The sequence below is a fragment of the Narcine bancroftii genome, chromosome 10 (assembly GCF_036971445.1).
Source record: "Narcine bancroftii isolate sNarBan1 chromosome 10, sNarBan1.hap1, whole genome shotgun sequence".
Taxonomy (NCBI): domain Eukaryota; kingdom Metazoa; phylum Chordata; class Chondrichthyes; order Torpediniformes; family Narcinidae; genus Narcine; species Narcine bancroftii.
In genome coordinates this window covers 42,703,708-42,724,969 of record NC_091478.1, presented here as the reverse complement: position 1 = coordinate 42,724,969, position 21,262 = coordinate 42,703,708, and the positions used below count along the sequence as shown (strand labels likewise).

At 38.0% G+C, this 21,262-nt stretch overlaps 1 protein-coding gene across 2 annotated transcripts in view; it reads right to left on the bottom strand.

The window, feature by feature from the left end:
* Positions 1 to 18,284, bottom strand: part of reep3b (receptor accessory protein 3b) — an 88,046-nt gene extending 69,762 nt beyond the window's left edge. For both annotated transcript variants that reach the window (XM_069900783.1, XM_069900778.1), the window contains exon 1: positions 18,193 to 18,284. In XM_069900783.1, the coding sequence (XP_069756884.1) occupies positions 18,193 to 18,224 (32 nt within the window). In that variant the 5' untranslated portion in view covers positions 18,225 to 18,284. The remainder of the gene's footprint in view (positions 1 to 18,192) is intronic.
* Between the last annotated feature and the right edge of the window lie 2,978 nt (positions 18,285 to 21,262).

The following is a 21,262-nucleotide window of genomic DNA, read 5'->3' as shown; positions in this document are numbered from 1 at the left end:
TTGTTCAATACAGGCTGTAGAGATAACTCTGGAACTACACATCAGTGAGATTGATGTAGAAGTTTCTAGAGAAAATGTTAAATGAGATTATTCACATTCAAATCATGTCTGAATTTTTTTTTAAGGAATTAACCAAAGAGAATGAAAGCAAAGTGGTTGATGTTGGCTCTATGGGCTTCAGAAAGGCTTCTGACAAAGTTCTGCATGCTCGGTTGGTCCAAAGGGTTAAAGGTACAAGGCATCCAAGATGGGTGATTGATCTGGATCCAAAGTTTATTGGGTGATCAATAGGAGACCTAGTGTAATGGTTGATAGGTGTTTTTCTGACTGGAAATCTGTAACAAGAGGTTTAGCACAAGATTAGTGGATAGCTTGATTGGCAAGTTTGCAGATGACATGAAAAATATTGGCACCACAGTGAGGATAGAAGGTTGCAGCACACAAAAAGGGCTAGAAAAAACTCAGAAGGTCATGCAGCATTCATGGAAAGTAAGAAATGGGCCTGAACTTTTAATTTCCAGCAAAGATGGTTGTTTGAAAAATACAGCGGGGCATAGATCAGCTAGAAAGCTGTGTTATCCAGGCATATGCAAGGTAATGCACATTTGGGAATTCAAATTCTGGTTAGGTGTAAATAGATAGTTACTTACAAGACCAGGATTTTAGGCCAAGGGATCACACACGTTTACATTAATAGAATGGAGGTGGAGAAGGTGTGTACCTTGAAGTTCCTGGGCATTCCTATTTCAGAAGACCTCTCCTGGAGCCAGCAGAACCAATCATTCATATGGCAAACAAACACCACTACTTTCTAAGGAGATTGAGCAGGTCACAAAATACTCCATCAAACTTCCACAGGTGCACTGTGAAAAGTATACTGAATGACTAAATTACTGCCTCATTTAGGAATTTGAATGAATGCAAAAGGATGCAGAGAATAGCAAACATAGCCAAGTCCATCACAGACCTCCCATCCATTGAAAATATCTACAGGACACACCAAAATCAAAAGGACCATATCTCAACTTTTTCTCATGGCTATCTTCTGGCAGAAGGTATAGAAGCCTAAATGTCAAAACCTTGAGGTTCAAGAACTGTCTCTTTACCACAGCTTTTATGCCCTGTAACATGAATCATGGACTATTCAGGTTCCACGAAAGGACTGCCTGCATTATTGCAAAGCCAAATCTATTTTCTTTATTGTCTCCAATTCAAATTGTGTTTACTCATTTTTTACTTTTAAAAATAATTTTATTGATTTTAATAAATAACTTGTACAAACAAAAAGGGTACCATTCAATAATAGTATAGAGTTACACAAAATAAGATATTCCGTATTGTAAATCATATCCATAATTCACATTCTAAATATTATACATTTTTTTTTTGAAAAAACAAACAATTAAAAAAGATTTAAAATAGGACAGAAGAAAATAGTAGAGGAGAAAAACAAACCCCTTACCTAACCACATTGCAAGATGTTATGATTGGTATTAAAAGAAAAATGAAGGTTTTAATAAAAAAAGGAATGTGGAAAAGATACAAGTCAAACAATTTAATTACATTAGGAGTAAAATTATAATGATAGTGAGTCACAAATGACCCCTATAACTTCTGGAATCTCATATCTGAATTATTAATTGAATAACAAATCTTTTCCATGTTCAAACAGAAAACAATGTCACACAACCACTGATCATTAGTAGGCAGGGCAGCATTAAGTTTAAAAAAAATTGCACACCTTGCCAAAGGAGAGGCAAAAGAGTTACATGACTGAACCAGAGACGAAGAAGAATCATTCCCTCCCATTAGATGAAGAGGGGCCACCAAATGATTCTGGGTTAAATCTATATTGAAATTTTGATAATATGGAAAACCTCTCTCCAGTATTTTCCTAGACTAGGAAAAGTTCAGAACATATGAACTAATGACACTTCTCCGCTCTTACACCGGTCACATCAAGGAGTCATATCAGAATAAAAGCGAGACAATTTAGTCTTTTTTTTTTAAAAAAAGGAAAACATCAATTTAGCGGCAGCATTCAAGAATTTTGGTGCATGTGTATGACAATAAAGCAGCTATTATTGCGACTTGGATAGGAAAGGAGCACAGGGATACAGAACAAATGCAGAGAAGTGGGATTAATAGGGGGAGTCACATGATGGAGTAGTGGCCGGTCGGGGAACTCCAGCCCTCTCCAGAAAAGTTAAAAAAAGATAGAGAAAAAACAAAGGCACAAACTTAAAAACCAAAACAAAGTGAAAGTAAAAGTGTGAAGACAAAGGCAGCGAAGAAAGAAAAACCAAAAACAACGGGAAGAAAAGAAGAAGGAAAGACGTCGGAAGAAGAAGGTGAAGGCCTTACCTGTCTGAAGAGGCACGCCGCGGAGAGAGAAGCCCGCTCCCACAGGTCAGTGGAGGTCCCGGACTCGGGACTACAAAAATGGCTCGCAGAGCCGAGTAAAAGTGCGCAACCGCGCATGAAAAAAAACACACTGACGGGAGGGGGGAACAGCTGCGGAGTCGATCTGCACAGCTGAAAGAGACACCTGCAGCACAGCAGCAGGTGCAGAACACAGACAATAACGACAACAAGAAAGAAGAGGGTAAAAAGAAAACAAGGAAACAACAGATGGTCAATCCAGAGGAAGAAGAAGAGAAAGAAGTGGAAGAAGAAGAGAAAAGCAAGACAATGGATGTATCTTTTTTTAAAGAATATATGGAATCAGTGAAAGAATGGCAATTACAAGAATTTGATTAGATAAAAAGAATTAAGAACACAGAAGAAAGAATGAATAAAATGGAAGTGGCCATATCAGAATTGGAATAAAGAGTGGAAAATATGGAAAAACGAGAAACATTTGTAGATATGGAAGTAAAAGACTTAAGAGATATTAGAAGAATCTAATAAAAAAGCTAAAGAAGCACAGGAGCTGTTAGCTCAGAAGATAGATATGATAGAAAACTATAATAGAAGAAATAATATAAAGATAGTGGGCCTTAAGGAAGATGAAGAAGGCAAGAATATGAGAGAATTTATAAAAGATTGGATCCCCAGGGTCCTCGGAAGACCAGAATTACAGGAAGAAATTGAAATAGAGAGGCCACATAGAACTTTAGCCCCGAAACCACAACCGCAGCAAAAACCAAGATTCATTTTAGTAAAATTCTTAAGATATACAACAAGAGAAAATATATTGGAGAAACCAATGAAGAAAGTAAGAGAAGACAAAAAGCCACTGGAATATAAAGGTCAAAATTTTTTTTTCTATCCAGACATAAGTTTTGAACTCCTGAAGAAGAGGAAGGAGTTCAATACAGCAAAAACGATCTTATGGAAAAAAGGATATAAATTTATGTTAAAGTACCCAGCGGTACTTAAAATAGTTATTGCAGGGCAACAAAACAGACTATTCTCGGATCCAGAGGAAGCAAGGAAATTTGCAGAACAACTACAAAACAAGCAGAGAGGTGAAGACATGTAATGAGAGTAAAAATGACCACGAACTATATGTATGTGTGTAAAGGGGTATATGTGTGTGTATATATATATATATATATATAGTGTGTATACATGAATGTATCCGTATTTAGAGGAAAATATATAGAGTATAGACAAGAATTAATAAGGGAGGGAAAGGGAAGAGAGGGAATAAGGAGGGAATTAAAAGAGTGACCTTTGTTACATACGAAAATTGAAATCTTTTCTGGGGGGGGGCTGGGTGGGGAGGAGTTACGGTCACTGCAAAATCAGCTGACTTTTGCGAGTGAATTCGCAAATCCAAATGGAGAGGGGAGATGTGGCTGTCTGACAAGAGATAAAGGACAACTCAGGAGGGGGAGGGGAGATTGGGGTTAAAGAAGTTTTAAATAGGAGAATAGGGAAAATGTTTGATGTTTTAGAAATGTTGTCTTATAAAGTGTTCAAAACAAGAAATCAGAAATGGATAAGAAGGAAAGGAGAAACGGAAAAGGAAGATAAACAAAGTATAAAATGGCTACGCTGAATTATATGACTTTAAATATTAACGGAATACATAACCAAATTAAAAGGAAGAAACTGCTAAATTTACTGAAAAAAGAAAAAAATTGATATAGCATTTGTGCAAGAAACACATTTAACTGAATTGGAGCACAAGAAATTGAAGAGAGATTGGGTAGGACACGTAACAGCAGCATCGTATAATTCAAAAGCAAGAGGAGTAGCTATATTAATTAGTAAAAATGTGCCAATTAAAATAGAAGAGGAAATAATAGATCCAGCAGGGAGATATGTAATGATAAAATGTCAGATATATTCGGCGTTTTGGAATCTACTCAATGTATATTCACCTAACGAAGAAGATCAAAAGTTTATGCAAGATATTTTTTTGAAGATAGCAGATACGCAAGGGAACATATTAATAGGAGGGGATTTCAACCTGAATTTGGATTCAAATATGGACAAAACTAGGAAAAAAATTAACAGAAAGAACAAAGTAAACAAATTTATAATTAAATCGATGGAAGAAATGCAACTTTTGGATATATGGAGGAAACAACACCCAAAGGAAAAGGAATATTCATATTACTCGGCTAGACATAAAACATACTCAAGAATAACCTATTTTTGTTATCAGCTCGTTTGCAAGATAGAGTAAGAAAAACAGAATTGAAAGCTAGAATATTATCGGACCATTCACCCTTAATATTGACAATAAAGTTAGAGGACATCCCTCCAAGAATGTATAGATGGAGATTAAACTCCATGTTACTCAAAAGGCAGGATCAGAGAATTCATTGAAAGACAAATTAAAATGTATTTTGAAATAAATACAAAATCAGTGAAAGATAAGTTTATACTATGGGATGCAATGAAAGCGTTCATTAGAGGGCAAATAATAAGTTATGTAACCAAGATGAAGAAGGACTATAATCAAGAAACAGAGCAGTTGGAAAGGGAAATAGTAAATATAGAAAAAGAATTAGCAATGAAGGAAGATACAACTAAAAGAAGAGAATTGGCAGATAAAAAAATAAAATATGAAACACTACAAACATACAAGGTGGAGAAGAATATAATGAAGACAAAACCGAAATATTATGAACTAGGGGAAAAAACACGCACAAAATTCCAGCATGGCAGCTTAAGACAGAACAAGCTAAGAAAATGGTATTGGCATCAAGGAAAAAAGACAAACAAATCACATATAATCCAAAGGAGATCAAGGAAAGCTTTAGAGAATTCTATGAACAATTATACCAAACTGAAAACGAAGGGAAAGAAGGGAAAATAGATGAATTTCCAACTAAAATTGAACTACCAAAACTACAAATAGAGGAACAAAATAAATTAACAGAACCATTTGGAATAGTAGAAATACAAGAGATAATAAAAAAATTACCAAATAATAAGACACCAGGAGAGGATGGATTCCCAATAGAATTCTATAAAACTTTTAAAGATTTATTAATTCCTCCCCTCCTGGAAGTAATCAACCAGATTGATAAAACACAAAGCTTACCAGATTCATGTAAAACAGCAATAATTACAGTAATACTAAAGCAAGGGAAAGATCCACTCGCACCAGCGTCATATAGACCAATATCTTTACTTAACACAGATTATAAGATAATAGCTAAACTATTAGCAAACAGATTAGCAGAGTATGTACCGAAAATGGTAAATCTAGACCAAACTGGATTTATCGAAAAAAGACGCACAACAGACAATATTTGTAAATTTATTAACTTAATTCATGCAGTAGAAGGGAGTAAAGCGCCAACAGTAGCAGTTGCTTTAGACGCAGAGAAGGCCTTTGACAGAGTAGAATGGAATTATTTGTTCAAAGTATTGCAAAAATTCAGTTTACCGGAGAAGTATATTAATTGGATTAAAGCATTATATAAGGGACCATTGGCGAAAGTGACAGTAAATGGATATGTATCAAAGAAATTTAACTTAAACAGGTCAAAACGGCAGGGATGCCCACTATCACCTTTATTGTTCGCGTTAGCTATAGAATCACCAGCAGAATTGATAAGAACAGAAAATAATATAAAAGGGATAAAAATAAAAGACAAGGAATATAAAATCAGTTTATTTGCAGATGATGTTATAGTATACTTAACAGAACCAGAACTATCAATAAAAGAATTATATAAGAAATTGAAGGAATATGGAGAAGTGTCGGGTTACAAAATTAACGTAAATAAAAGTGAAGCAATGCCTATGAATGATGCGGATCTCTCAAAATTTAAGAAGGAATCACCATTCAGATGGCAAGTGCAAGCAATAAGATACCTAGGTATACAAATAAATAAAAACCTCGGCCAACTATATAAACTCAATTATTATCCACTAATGAAAAAATTACAGGACGATTTAGAGCATTGGAAAGATTTACCACTAACACTAATAGGAAGGATAAACTGTATTAAAATGTACATTTTTCCAAGGATATTATACCTATTTCAGGCATTGCCAATACACCTGACAGAGAAATTCTTCAAGGAGTTAAAGAAAATAATAAGGAAATTTTTATGGAAAGGGGGAAACCGAGGATAGCACTAGATAAATTAACAGAATGGTATAAACAAGGAGGCTTACAACTGCCAAACTTTAAAAATTATTATAGAGCCGCACAATTAAGATACCTATCAGATTTTTAACAAGGGAAAAGCCAGATTGGACTAGATTAGAATTAGTAAAATAGGGGAAAAGATACCTGAACACATATTAGATAAATGAGATGAAAAATTAGTACAACGTAGGAGTTCTCCAGTATTACATCATCTACTCAATATTTGGAAAAAGATTCATGTAGAAAGGAATAAAACAAATTATCAATTACCAAAACTAATATTGACGCAAAACAAGTTACTCCCTTTTACAATAGATAACCTTTCCTTTAGAGAATGGGAGAAAAAAGGGATCAGAAGAATAGAAAATTGTCTTTCAGGAAATAGATTATTATCCTTTGAACAAATGAAAGATAAATACAATATAACTCAAGATACAGTGCTGGCATATTACCAATTGAGATCCTACTTGAAGGACAAATTAGGAAGCAGTCTGAGTTTACCAGAGGGAAGTAACTTTGAATATGTGATTACAGATACAATGATAATCAAAAGATTTATAACAAATATGTATATTAAACTGCAAGGAGAATGAGGAAACAAATGGTAAAACTAAACAAAAATGGGAACAAGATTTAAATATAAAGATAAAAAAGGAAACATTTGAGAAGTTATGTTCTGGAACGATGAGAAATACAATAAATACGAGGTTACGTATGATACAATATAACTGGATACACAGGCTATACATTACACCTCAAAAGTTAAATAAATGGGACCCAACAGTATCTGATAGATGTTTTCGATGTAAAAAAGAAATGGGAACAACAATTCATGCAATCTGGACATGTGAGTAAGTAGAAAGATTTTGGGAAGATCTAAACCAAATATTAAATAAAATTACAGAAAACAATATACCAAATAATCCAGAGATCTTCCTCCTAAGTAACATAAAAAACAAAGAATTTGGAATTGATTTGGATGGTGCACAAAAAAGATTTGTTAAGATAGCTCTAGCCGTAGCAAAAAAATGTATTATGTCAACCTGGAAATTGGAAGATAATTTGAAAATACAACAATGGTATATAGAAATGAATAAATGTATTCCATTAGAAAAAATAACATATAGTTTAAGAAATAATATTGAAATATTTGAACAAATATGGGAGCCTTACATGAAACACAATAGCGAAAACCTAGCAGGGACATTCACTACCTAAATTAACGAAAGGAGAAGGAAATGAAAAGAATTGACTCAGTGGAATTTCTTGTTTTTTTTTATTGAATGACAACATTGTTTGACTGGTTTAATGTATCCTAGATTTTGTACTTTAAATGGACGGGAGGGGGGAGGTAGGGAGGGTGGGGAGAAAATGGCACTGTATATATTTGAAAAGGAAAAAGTATGTATCATGGTTAATGTGGTTTATGGTGTGAAAAATAAAAAATTTAAAAAAAAGAGAAGTGGGATTAGTGTACATAAGCATTGCTACCTTCATGGATGAGATAGGTTATAAAGGCACATTTCTCTGCTTTACATTTCTGTGGTTGAACGAATAGGACATGAATGTACGAGAGGAAGGTGGACAAGCAGATGATGAAGAGCCAAGTGATTTTTTTTTTTTAAATGGAAAGTGAAGTACAGCATAAATGCCAAGTGCTGGGATAATCTGATGATGAGAGGTCTCTTTCACATAATTTACCTGTGTTTTCCCTCGTCCAACAATCTCTATTCTTACGAACAGCTGCAGTTAAACAGAGGAAGTACTGCAGAGGAAGTACTATTACCAAGATGAGATTAATTATGTACAATTATCATGCTCCTCGAGATCAGTATTTCTTTGCATACAGTATTGTATCTTGTTGCACAAGATCAGCCTGAACAATCTGAGATCAATCATAAGCCAATCACAAAAATTTCAATGTCAGTAAGAAGATGGTTTAAAAAATCCCCTGCTCCATAATAGCATCAGAACAAGGTTAGTGGACAAGCAAAGAAATGAAGCAAGTGGTTTGGAGAATTTAAACATATAGTAAAAGAGAATTTTGAATTGAGATACCCCCTGAGAAGCAGACATGTTTTAGCAGGTATTTGAACTAAACAATCAAGGATATGAAAATGGATAGAAGACTTTCAGAGAGCTTAGTTCAAGCAGTCCTTTTCAATACAATCAAAGTGGGGAAGTTCACTTGAGAGCTTGGATGCAAGACAAAAATATCTTGTTTGAGAAACCCAGAGTGCTTTATTTTTGATAAATTAGGTAATTTTGGAGGGCAATAAAAGGAATGTAGTAAGTGCTGTGGGCAGACAAGTGATAAGCAACATTTTTTTTTAAATGAAATATTTTATGTGAAGTGAAATCCCTGGGGGGGGGGGTGGGGGCAAAAGAGAGTAGTTTATGGAGTATGTCACAACCTACACAGCTCCTGCAAATTGCATTAAAAGTATTATTTAACAGCAATCTAGGGCATATTCTATCATTTGATTTTTGTTGGCAATGCTTTGAAGTTACAGGGGTGTATTTTCAAGTGTTGAAACCAAAAGGCTAAAAGTAGGAACGGGATTCATAGATCCTGCAGAGGCCTACCCAGCAGACGAAAGGCTCAGCCTCGCCTGATCTGGTCTCCCTGGGCAGCTCAATATTAGACCAGGAAGAACAGTTAACTGTGAGTGCTGACTGAACTTTGTAAAGACATTGTAGAGACCATTAAAATGGAGATGAGAATGTATACTGGAGAAGAACTGGCTCCCCTTTAGTTGGTGTTACAACTGTAAAAATGCAATTTGGAGCTGAAAAAGAGACCCCAGAGAGAAAGTCGAATGTCAGGGATTACCTGCATATGTGTTGGTTTTTCTGTTTTAAAAAGAAATTAGGTGCACAATTTACAACTGAATAATGTGTATGAAGTTGTTTAAATATATTTTGAATAAAATCCCTGGAAATACAAGATAACTTGCTTCTGTGCAAGTTTTGTGGGGTTTGAAGCCATTGACAAGGCCAATGGGGGGATCTTCAGGCTTTGCTAAAGGTAGGGCTGACTGTGCTTGATGCATGTCGCTCAGCAGGAGTGAAATTCCTCCTCAAGGTACAGCAAAGCTTTGTTTTGCATGCTTTCTAGCAAGTCAACCCATATGCTGAGTGAAACTGTACAGAGAGTAGAGTCAGAGTGAGAGATCAGTTTGAATAAAGGGAACTTATTTTTCAATGAGGTTTATTCAGTGATCTGATAGTAGCAGAAAAGAAACTGTGCTTGAGTCTGTTGGTGTATAATTTCACACTCTTGAATCTTTTATCCAACTGGAAGAGGGAGGAAGATATTGTGGCCTGGATGGCTTGTTGGATGCATTTATGAGGCATCGGGAGGTGTCGATGGCCTAAGCTACGTTCAGAATTCTCTTCAGTTGCTTGTGTTCTTCAGCAGAGCAATTCCCATACCATGCATTCAGACAGGATTCTCTTGATGACACATTTCTGGGATTTGAGGGATGCTGGGGACATACCAAAAAAAGCACAGAGAATGTGTGCTCCTAGGCTTTCACATTCATGTGGTTGGTCAAGGACACTTGTTGATAATTACTCCTAGAAACAAGAGCTGTCTCCTTGCTCCACCTCAGCATCATTGATCGTTGACAGGGAGCAAGCTCAATTCTTCTTGAGTCAATAACTACCTCCTTTCTCTTGATAAGATTGAGAGTCACCTCCATCTCCTTTCTATATTCTACCTCATTACTTGATCCAGCTCAAATATTTGCATAAATGTCCCAACTCCATTTGAGTGATTTTGGTTCAGAATATACCAGGAGTAAATTGGAATGATGAACTTCTCCTCTCTTCTCCTTCCCCCCTCCCCCCCACACAAAAAGAATTTTTATGAAATGGTTTCAGGACAGTGGAAGACTCAAAGAGATTTTTCCACAGTGCTCAACAAAGGTTTAAATCAAGGACAGTAAAGGTGTGGACAGCCAGCCTTGGATACAAATGAAATAAAAGGCAACAGGCTTAAAGCTCATGCAAACAAAAATTGCCAAGAGCAGTGGGAAACTAGAAAATTTAAAACTTGAATCATGAAAGAGCAATAAAGAGAGGGAAGTAGATTATGAAAAAAGATTTGCACACAAGAAAAACAGACTGTAAAAGTTTTTATCATTATACAAGACGAGGTGGGAATTGATATTCAGTAATGAACAAATGGCTGAGGCTTTCATAACTATTTTATGTCAGCCTTCACAGTGGAGAAGACATCTACCATGCCAAGACAGATATTATCGATGTGATGGGAGGTAAGGACGTAGATGTAATAGCTATCACTAAAGAGGTAGTACTAAGAAAACTAGAAACTTGAAGGTCTCAAGATAGACAAACCTCTTGGTCCTGATGGAATGCATCCCAGGGTACTGAAAGAAATGACAGAAAAGTTATAGAGGAGGCTTTGGTGATCATTCACCAAAATTCTCTGGATGGGTCCTAGCCGATTCAAAGATGATGAATCTCACACCACTATTTAAAAAGGATATAGGCAAAAGACATTGAACCATAGGACCAGTTAAACAACTGTGGATGGGAAAATGCTTGAAGCTATCATTAAAGAAGAAATAGTGAGGCACCTGGAGGTAAATGGATCCATCAGGCAGACACAGCATGGATTCAGCAAAGGCAGGTCCTGTTTGACCTGAAGATATAATGAGTGCAGTAGATAGAGGGAAGCAAATGGACATTGTTTTCTTGGATTTCCATAAGGCGTTTAATAATGTGCCATACAAAAGATGTACACAAGATAAGGATACAGAGAGTTTGAGATGATGTATTAGCATGGATAGAGGACTGGTTAACCACTAGAAATCAGAGTTGAGATACGGGGTGTTTTTTCTGGTTGGCAATCAGTGGTGAGTTGAGTGTTGCAGGGGTCAGTGCTGGGCCTGCAACTATTCACAATATACATCATCGATGTGGAAGGGACAGAGTGTACCATATCCAAGTTTGCTGATGACACCAAGTTGAGCGGAAAAGCAAATTGTGCAGAGGATACGGAGAGTCTGCAAAGAGATATAAATAGGTGAAGTGAGAGGGCAAGGGTCTGGCAGATGGAGTACAATGTTGGCAAATCTGAAGTTAACCACTTTAGAAAAATGAAAGATGAGATGATTTAAATGGCAATGGCAAGTGATTGCAGCATGCTGCCTTGCAGAAGGACTTGGGAGTGCCTGTGCATGAATTGCAGAAGGTTGGTTTGTACATGTAGCAAATGAAAAGTTGGCCTTCAATGCTGGAGATATTAAATTTAGGAGCAGGAAAGTTCCGTTGTCATTGTACAAGGTAGTGGTGAGGCCACATCTGTAATACTGGGTGTAGTGTTCTGGTCTCCTTACCTGGGGAAGGTTGTATTGGCTTTAGAGGTGATCCAGAGGATGTTCACCTGGTTGATTCTAGAGATGAGGGGGTCAGCCTATGAGGAGAGATCAATTCGTCTGGGGCTGTACTTGCTTAAATTTAAAAGAATGTGAGGGGATCTTAAAGAAATATAAAATTATGAAAGGCACAGGTAAGATAGAGGTAGGCAAGTTGTTTCCATTGATAGGTGAGACTAGAACTAGGGGACATAGCCTCAAGATTCAGGGTAGTAGATTTAAGACAGATGAGGAGGAACAGGTTTTCCCAGAGGGTGGTGAATCTATGGAATTTGTGGTTCATTGAAGCAGTGGAAGCCATCTCTATAGATATAATAAAACCAGACAGGTTTAGATAGATGTTTACAAAGTAGGAGAATTAAGAGATGGGGAAAGGGAGGTAGGTGGAGATTAGCCATCATCAGATCAGCTATGATATTGTGAAAGATTCTATTTTAGTTATGCAAAAACAAAGAAAACCACATCTTCATTAACACACAATCCTCTTGCATTAATCCAGTGTTAAAAAAGTCAGTCATGCTTATTGAAAGCAGACTCATTGTCTTTTCCAAACAGCTAAATTAGCATTTAAACTGACAGAACCGTTAATAGACTGGCAATCTGCCACAGCTGTTCAAAGCTTCTACAGAAGGCAAAATAACTTGCACCTCAGTGTCAGATGCCGATGGAAGTTTCTTTGCTTGGTGTGCCTTATTTAAGAAGCTTCCTTTGTGTGTCTTAATTAACATTTCATGAATCTTAACCCAACAGCATACAGAGCACAGATGTTCGACATGTCTTGAAGCAAAACCTCGAGACGTTACCTCAACTGTTCTTAAGACATGAGACTTAAACAGAATTAACTGTTAATGTGGGTAAATGTTAAATGTCATTAATTTACATTCCTTAAGGAGGAGTCATGTGATGGAGTAGTGGCCGGACAGTGAACTCCAGCCCTCTCCAGAAAAGTCGGGAAAAACAAAGGAAAACACAAAGGCACAGAAATAAAAGTTACAGAAAAGTGAGTATAAAGGTGGAAAGAAGATGGCGACAAAAAAAGAAAAATCGAAAGCAACGGTAAGAAGAGAGGAAGAGAAGACAAAGGAGGAAAAAGGTGAAGGCCTTACCTGTCCGAAGAGGCCCGCTGCGGAGAGAGAAACCCGCTCCCTCAGGTCGGTAAATAATGGACTACAAAAATGGCTCGCTGAGCAGAGTAAAAGTGCGCAACCGCGCATGCGCGAGGAATCGCGCATGCGCGATGCGAATGAAAAAAAACACACCGACGGGAGGGGGGACCAGCTGGGGAGTCGATCTCCACAGCCGGCAACGACAGCTGCAGAACACCTGCAGCAAGAAGAGACCACAGAAGACAATAGAAACAAGAAAGAAGAGAAGGAAAGGGCACCAAAGAAACAACAGATGGTCAACCCAGAGGAAGAAGAGGAGGAAGAGGAAGAGTACAGTGAAATAGAAGAAGAAAAGAAAGGCAAGATAAAGGATATACTTTCTCTTATTAAAGGATACATGGAGTCATTTAAAGAATGGCAAACACAGGAATTTAAGGATTTAAGAAAAAGAATAAACAACACAGAAGAGAAAATGAATAATAGAGATGACCTTAACAGAAATGGGAAAGAAAATGGACAAGATGGAAGAGCGGGCAGTAGCAGCAGAAATGGAGGTAGAAGACTTAAAAAAGAAATTGGAGGAATCTAATAAAAAAACTAAAGAGACACAAGAACTACTAGCTCAAAAAATAGATACAATGGAAAATTATAACAGAAGAAATAACATAAAGATAGTGGGCCTTAAGGAAGATGAAGAAGGCAAGAATATGAGGGAGTTTATAAAAGAGTGGATCCCTAAGACCCTAGGATGTCCAGAACTACAGCAAGAAATGGAAATAGAAAGGGCACATAGAGTATTGGCCTCTAAACCACAACCACAACAAAAACCAAGATCTATTGTAGTAAAATTCCTAAGATATACTACAAGAGAAAAGGTACTGGAGAAGACAATGGAAAAAGTAAGAGAGGGCAACAAACCACTGGAGTATAAAGGGCAAAAAATCTTCATTTATCCAGATATAAGTTTTGAACTCCTAAAGAAGAGAAAAGAGTTCAATACAGCAAAGGTGATTTTATGGAAGAAAGGGTATAAATTTATACTAAAGCATCCAGCGGTATTGAAAATATTTATTCCAGGACAACAAAACAGACTATTCTCGGATCCAGAAGAAGCACGAAAATTTGCAGAACAATTACAAAAATAGACTGAGGGAGGAAGACGGGTAATGAGAGTTAAAATGATCACGATTGATATGTATGTGGGTAAAGACAAAAATAGACTGAGGGATGAAGACGGATAATGAGAGTAAAAATGATCACGATTGATATGTATGCGGGTAAAGAGGTATAAGAGTGAATAGAGACATTGTGCATACGTGAATGTATCTGTACTTAGAGGAAAATATAGATAGTATAGACAAGAATTAATAAGGGAAGGTAATGGAATAGAGAGAATAAGGAGGGAATTAAAAGAGTGACCTTTGTGACATATGAAAAGTGAAATCTTTTCTGGGGGGGGCGGGATGGGGGGAAATAGCGGTCACTGCAAAATCAGTTGACGCTTGCGAGTGGATTCGCAAATCCAAATGGAGAGGGGAGATGTGGTTGTCCGACAAGGGATAAAGGACAACTCAGGAGGGGAAGGGGAGATTGGGGATAAATAAGATAGAAATAGGAGAATAAGGAAAATGTTGGATGTTGTAGGAATGTTGTCTTATAAAGAGTTGAAAATAAGAAAACAGAAATGGAAAAGGAGGAAAGGTAATGATGGAAAAATGGAAAGAGAAGATAAACAAAATATAAAAGGGCTACGCTGAACTATATGACTTTAAATATTAATGGAATACATAACCAAATTAAAAGGAAGAAACTACTAAATTTAAATGAATAAATGTAATCCATTAGAAAAAATAACATATAGGTTAAGAAATAATATTGAAATATTCGAACAAGTATAGGAGCCTTACATTAAATACAATAGCAAAAACCTACCGGGGACAAACATTACCTAAGTTGATGGAAGGAGAAGAAAAGAATGGACTCAGTAGAATTTCTGGTGTATTTTTGTTGAATGACAACATTGTCTGACTGGCTTAATGCAACCTAGATTGTATACCTAAAATGGATGAGAGGGGGGGTGGGGGGGTGGCTTGGGAGGGGGGGGGGGGGAGAAAAAGTCACTGTATATGTGTGAAAAAGAAATAGTGTATATCATGGCTAATGTGACTTATGGTGTGAAAAATAAAAAATTTTTAAAAAAAATTACGTTCCTTAAGAGAGCAGAATGTCAATAAGAAACTGTAAAAATGTACCAAACAAATTTAAAGAAATATGTTTATCAAGTTGTAAGATTTATGCCACCAAAATATGCCATAAATATTGTACCATTTCACTGTGATCTTTGAGTGAGGTTCAATAATGACCAAGGTGATCCTGTCTACCACAACTTTATATACCTCACTCTTGCTAGCATAATTTAATAAACTTGTATGGTTCCCGCGTTTTCTGTCTTGAAAGCGTGGGCCGACTATCACAATCTCATCGAATCGTGCAGCAGTCTCAACGGGCCAGATGGCCAACTCCTATTTCTTGGGTTAATAATCTCCCATTTACCTGGTAATCTTTTCCTGACAGAAAGTGGAAAAGAGCATCTATTTCATACACCTGGTGTCAGCATAAAATGACCTCACCTTATTAATGAAGATTGTGGAGGATAATTTCAGTTCTGATTCATTAGCCTGGAAGAAGCATTAACAAATCTAATTTACCCTGCAGTGTATTGAGATTTGTACAAGGAGCTCCAGCACCTTGAGGAACCTGCCACAAATACAGTAGTCTCAAAAGTACACGAGTAAACAGATAACATTGCTTCCCAGCAGACCATTTCCATTTACCTTAAATTTAAGGCAGTAAATACACCACAGCTTTAGGAATATTTGCTGAGCAAATTCCACCTGCTTTCATCCCTTTAATAGATTGAACAAAAGCTGACACTTTAAATATTTGTAAAACCATGTTGCTGTTTCAGACTATAGAAAACAATGTGCCTCCTTCCCTTGACCTATTCAACTTCAATCTGAGTACTTGACACAAAAATGCTGCCAGAGGAAACAAATGGCAGTTGTCCTTTTGACCTGAGCCCTTCTTGAGGAGGGCTAAAACAGGCAGACACCAGAATAAAAAGATGGGAGGAAGGTGGGGGTGGAGAAAGAAGCTGAGAACAGATGGGGGAAAAGAAGGCCAAGATCGAAGGAAGAAACAGAAGATCTAGAAGGGAGAAAGACAAATGAGGGAGACCAGGGGAGAAGGGTTGACCAGAAAGTGGAGTGTGGCCAAGATGAGATGCATGTTGTTCTTCCAATTTACCAGCGGCCTCGACTTGGCAGTCAGCAAGGCCGTGGACCGTGTGGCAATGACGTGTGGAATTAAAGTGGTTGGCTGCAGCGAAGAGAGGTATTTACCTCAAACTGAACTTCATAATTTTGCACAAAATTGCTGGAGACCCTCAGCATGATTTATGCAGAAAAGATAGATACTTAACTCATGAAACCATATATGGATTTTATGGATAATTTTCCATCCACCCATCTTATCCACTCCTCTTAATTAGTAATTTTTAAATAACAATTAATGATTGTCAATACTAATGTTATTGTACATTAACTGGTCGGCGTTTATTTCTTTTTCTTACTTTTGGGTGGGAGGGGGAATGGGGAGAAAATATATGAAAGTACTTTTTGTGTCATTGGCTACGGATATTTGATTAATGTTTTATTCATTTTTTCCTGTAATGATGCAAACAAATAATTTTTTTTAAAAAGATACATAACTAGCATGACGCGCTTGAACGAACCCTTCATCGAAGTACGAACAAAAAGCAGAACCTGTATGTAAACTACAATCACACCGTCTGCAGGCTTCATTGTTTAACTTCATAATTTTGTTTTTGTCCATCACAAGAATCGACTGCCATCTCCAAACACACAGACTCTCATGCCCAACCGAGTCTGCACTCAAGTTCAATAGCGTCATGTCGAGCCACAAATCATTCATGCTTGTAGTAATCCGTTATTATCCTCATGAAACACCGTGAAGCATGAAAACGTTAACATTCCACACAAAGGTCTCCATTTAAAGTGTATCTAGCCAACGCGGTTATTTAGAATCGTCCCAAAGAAACCCCAGAAGGACAGGTGCCAGAAGCCTCAGTGAGCGAAGGAGGAGCTGGAGAAACTCGGCGGGTCAGACAAACAACATCCACAGGGAGGAATGGTTGGTACTTCGAAAACCAAAGGGTCACCGTGAAGCCAATGCAACATAACGGCGCTCGGCAAGCACATCAAGAGAAGGGGAAACCAGCCTCCTGCAGGACTGACCGACGGAGAAAGTAGCCCGAGTCTATACCAAGAGGTTCATCCTATTCCGCCCAATGCGTTTGTGCATCAAAAACAACCCTGGATGGCGCAAATTGCTAACTCCCACAGACAACTTCGAGTCGAAATGCAAAGTTCGGTTGAAATACAAATCAATTCGGCCTGCAAGGTCAACTCTTTCACCAAGCATAACCTGCTCGAGCGGGGCCAAACAACATTAGTGGGGTTGGGTTTTTTTAAAGTAGGGTCAACGTTGGGGGCTGGAATTCTCCCATTCCAGACTTTATACTCCACATTTCCAAAGTTGGCAGGTTGGGGTCCCCCCCCCCTCATTTTTCCTAAGGTGGTTAGCTCATTAGAGAATTACGCAAAAACACACAACGCAGGTTTGTTCAAAAAGAACTTGTCAGCAAACGTGTCGAAAACCCGATCTGGCTTCTTAAATGGTCAAGTCGCTCCAACGTGAAAATAAATTCTTGCTTCCCCTTTTAGTCCGTCACCGATTCGTTAGACAGAAACCAGGCCTTTGGGGGCATCTGGGCAAGAGACAGTTCTTCTCCAAGGAGACGCACATGAACCCAGCTGTCACTCAGCAAAGCCGGGGTGGGGTGGGGGGGGTCCAGCTGCAAATCTACCCCCGCAACGATAGGGCTCTCGAGGGAGAGAAACTGCTGTTACAGACCGAGGGCCCCGGGTGCTTGTTGACACGGGCTGGGCGTTTGGGTGGAACCGAGCAAGGCCAATCATCCCAGCCCCCCTTCCCTCTCCCATCCTCGCCCCCTCTTTGACCCCAGACCCCTACTTACACCACAATCCTGGAGATAATCCACGACACCATCTTTGTTCCCACCCACCCGGGCCGCGTCGCTGGTGAAGTCGCAGGATCGAGCTTTATTCCCCCCCCTTCCCAAAATTCTCTCCCCACTCCCTCCCGACCTCTCGCGCACACACACACAACTATCCCTGCCCGGCTCATTGGTCGAGTTCAACGTCGCGTCGCCTTTTGTTTGTGCTGTGATTGGTGGAAAGATCTGCTCATCAATGAGTGAGCCAACCCAGGGCTTCGTCCGGGCGGGCGGGTCACACCTGGTGCTCGTGAGCCCCACCTCAGCTCGGCAATCGGTCGGTCACTCCAATTAAAGTGGGCGTCTTTCAAATATCGCGGTGGCCATGACAAACATTTTAATGTCATTAAATTAAAAAGTGTTTATTGCAGAGAGTCGACGTTGGAAACAATGCGCGAAATGCTCATACTTTGCAATCGCAGAAGAACTGTCCTGATGGGCAGAAAATTGTGTTTTCTTCCCAACGGAGTTGAGAGATGGTCTTTAAGTCGATAAGTCATTAATGGACTGGAAAAATTAGTGATCATTTATTTTTAACCTTGGTTTTTCTTTCACTATATTGCATTAGGTAAGGGGTTTCAGTTTTTCTGCTCTACTTTTTTCCTTCTATAGTGTGACAGAGTATTTAGAGGTGGTTTGGGAGGTATTGTTAGCGCACACGCATTTTAAAACAGAATTTTTGCAGGAGGCAAGAAAGTATGGACAGCAACTTGCCTGGGAGCATGTGATCTTTGCAGGCAGAGGAGAACAGTTCTCCTCTCAGAGAGGGAGGCTGTGAAACAGGGAGGAGGGACACAGAAATCAGTTCCAGAGGGACAAAGCTGGCAATCTTTTGAAAGGCTGTCTGGTCAAAAGAGAAGGATGGAAGTCTGAAAGGTGACCTGAAAGAAGGAGGATCACCTGGAGAAACCTGAAGGGGGTAAGTTTCGAGAGCAAGGCTGATTGAAAAGGAATCAGTTGCAGATGTCCTGGAAAAGGAATCTCTCTCTGAAAACCCTCCTGAGCATTTGCCTGTTAAACACCAAACTTTGAATGCTAACTTCTGTGCACGGTACAAGAATTGCCTGCAATCTGTGAGATTGGACTCTGAGGCAAAGAACTTTTCTAATCTTAAATATACATTACACACACCTGCATTTAGTATTGGGGGGGGGGGGGGAGGAGGGATTAAGTAAATTAGGTAGGTAAAGTAAGTTAATAGTAATAAGTTAAAGGTTAATTTTATTTTCTTGTTCAATTATAATTAAAAACTACTTCTGTTTTCTTGTTCAATTATAATTAAAAACTACTTCTGTTTAAGTAACTCTGTTGTGGTGCATATCTGTTGCTGCTGGTATGTGGGGTCTTCTGGAATCCGTAACAATATTATTAGGCTTCCCCAAAAAAAGTATATTCTATTTAGAAAATGAATATGATTTACAATTTATTTATGTTAGTGATATACAGAATAATCTCTTACTTAGTTTATTTAACTGTCCATCCTCTCTTTTTGAATTGTACCTTTTTTGTTTGTATAAGTTTGGAGCGCAGACTATCAAATAAAGAGATGTCCACCCAAGCTGAGTGTACAACACAGAATGGCTTTACTGGTTTTGAATTCCCCGCATGTGCTCTCACGACTTGCAGAAGTGACGTCGTCGCATCGCAGTGTCACTCTCTAGCCAGCTGGCCACTACGCGGAGTGGAGGGCTCCTTAGTCCGCTTGTGGTGCTCGGCACGGGCTCCTCGGCAGTGAAGGGGAGCCTGTGCCATCTTGCGCTGGCCTCCGTGTTGCGGTGATTTGGCCTGTTTGCTCGCGCAGTCGTTTGGCTCGCTACAAGTTCTTTATTAAAATCAATAAAAATATTTTAAAAAGAGAGAAACCTGGGATTGCTCTGAGTCTCAAAAGGACTCAATGGTCCCGGATGTTATTTAAAAAAAAGTATGAAAATGAAAAAAAAAATTAAAACACAAAAGTGTTTAGCTAATAGCAGGTGCCAAAATTTGATAGTTCACCACATAAAATGTACTTCAATCTGGATTGTGCCTTTTCACAATTTCAAAATAGCCTGACATCAGCAGTAATGAAAATGCTGGAATCCCTCCTGTTGGAAGCAGTAGTGGGATGCTTAAAATACAATAGAATTGGTTCTGAAATTATGCTTGAGAAATTATTTTTTTTAGGTTTTAATTAGCAAAATACACCCATCAAACCAATTGGTATGTTATATTTGGACTTTCTGAAGATCTTTAATAAATGTTCCACTTAAGAAATTATTAAGCAAAATTAAAGTTCATTCTGGTGGGGGGGGGGGGAATAAATTGACAGAGTTGGATTTTTTTTTTAAATATTTTGATTTTTGTGGTTAAACAAGTATCAAAAATTAACCATTATAGATACATAGAATAAAATGGAATAAAAGAATAATTGATACAGGTTTTACATTTTTCCAACTAACCCCATCCCTCCTCCCCCAAATTCGAAGAACAAGTGAATAAAGAATCACAAAATAAAGTAAGAGGACCTGTCAGGCACTGGAATCCAATCAGTCTAGAAATATGGGAAAAACAGAGACATAAAAGACTCAAGAACAGAATAAGTATCTTAAATATTAAACCCTGCATTTTTTAAAATTTATTTTTCACACTATGAACCACACTGACCAAAATACACACAAACATTTCCCTCTTGAATATACACAGTGTCATTTTCTCCCCTTTTCCCCCTCCCTCCTTCACCCAATATTAAACCCTGCATTATGCAAATATGGTTGCCATACCTGCAAAAAGATGTTATATTTCTTTCTTAAATTGTAAGTAATTTTCTCCAAATAAGAATCAGACTTCCAGATAACTGCAATACATTTCCTGCACACTGCAACTATAAGAAATTCTGATTGGTACCTAGCCTCATTTTAAGTCTTATCTCCACAATATTTCCTAGGAGAAGCAATTCTGGACTTTGTGTCAATTGTTTCCCAATGATCTGGTTTAATAACATTCTTAAATTTTCCCAAAAGGCTTTTACTTTAATGCATCACCAGATAGAATG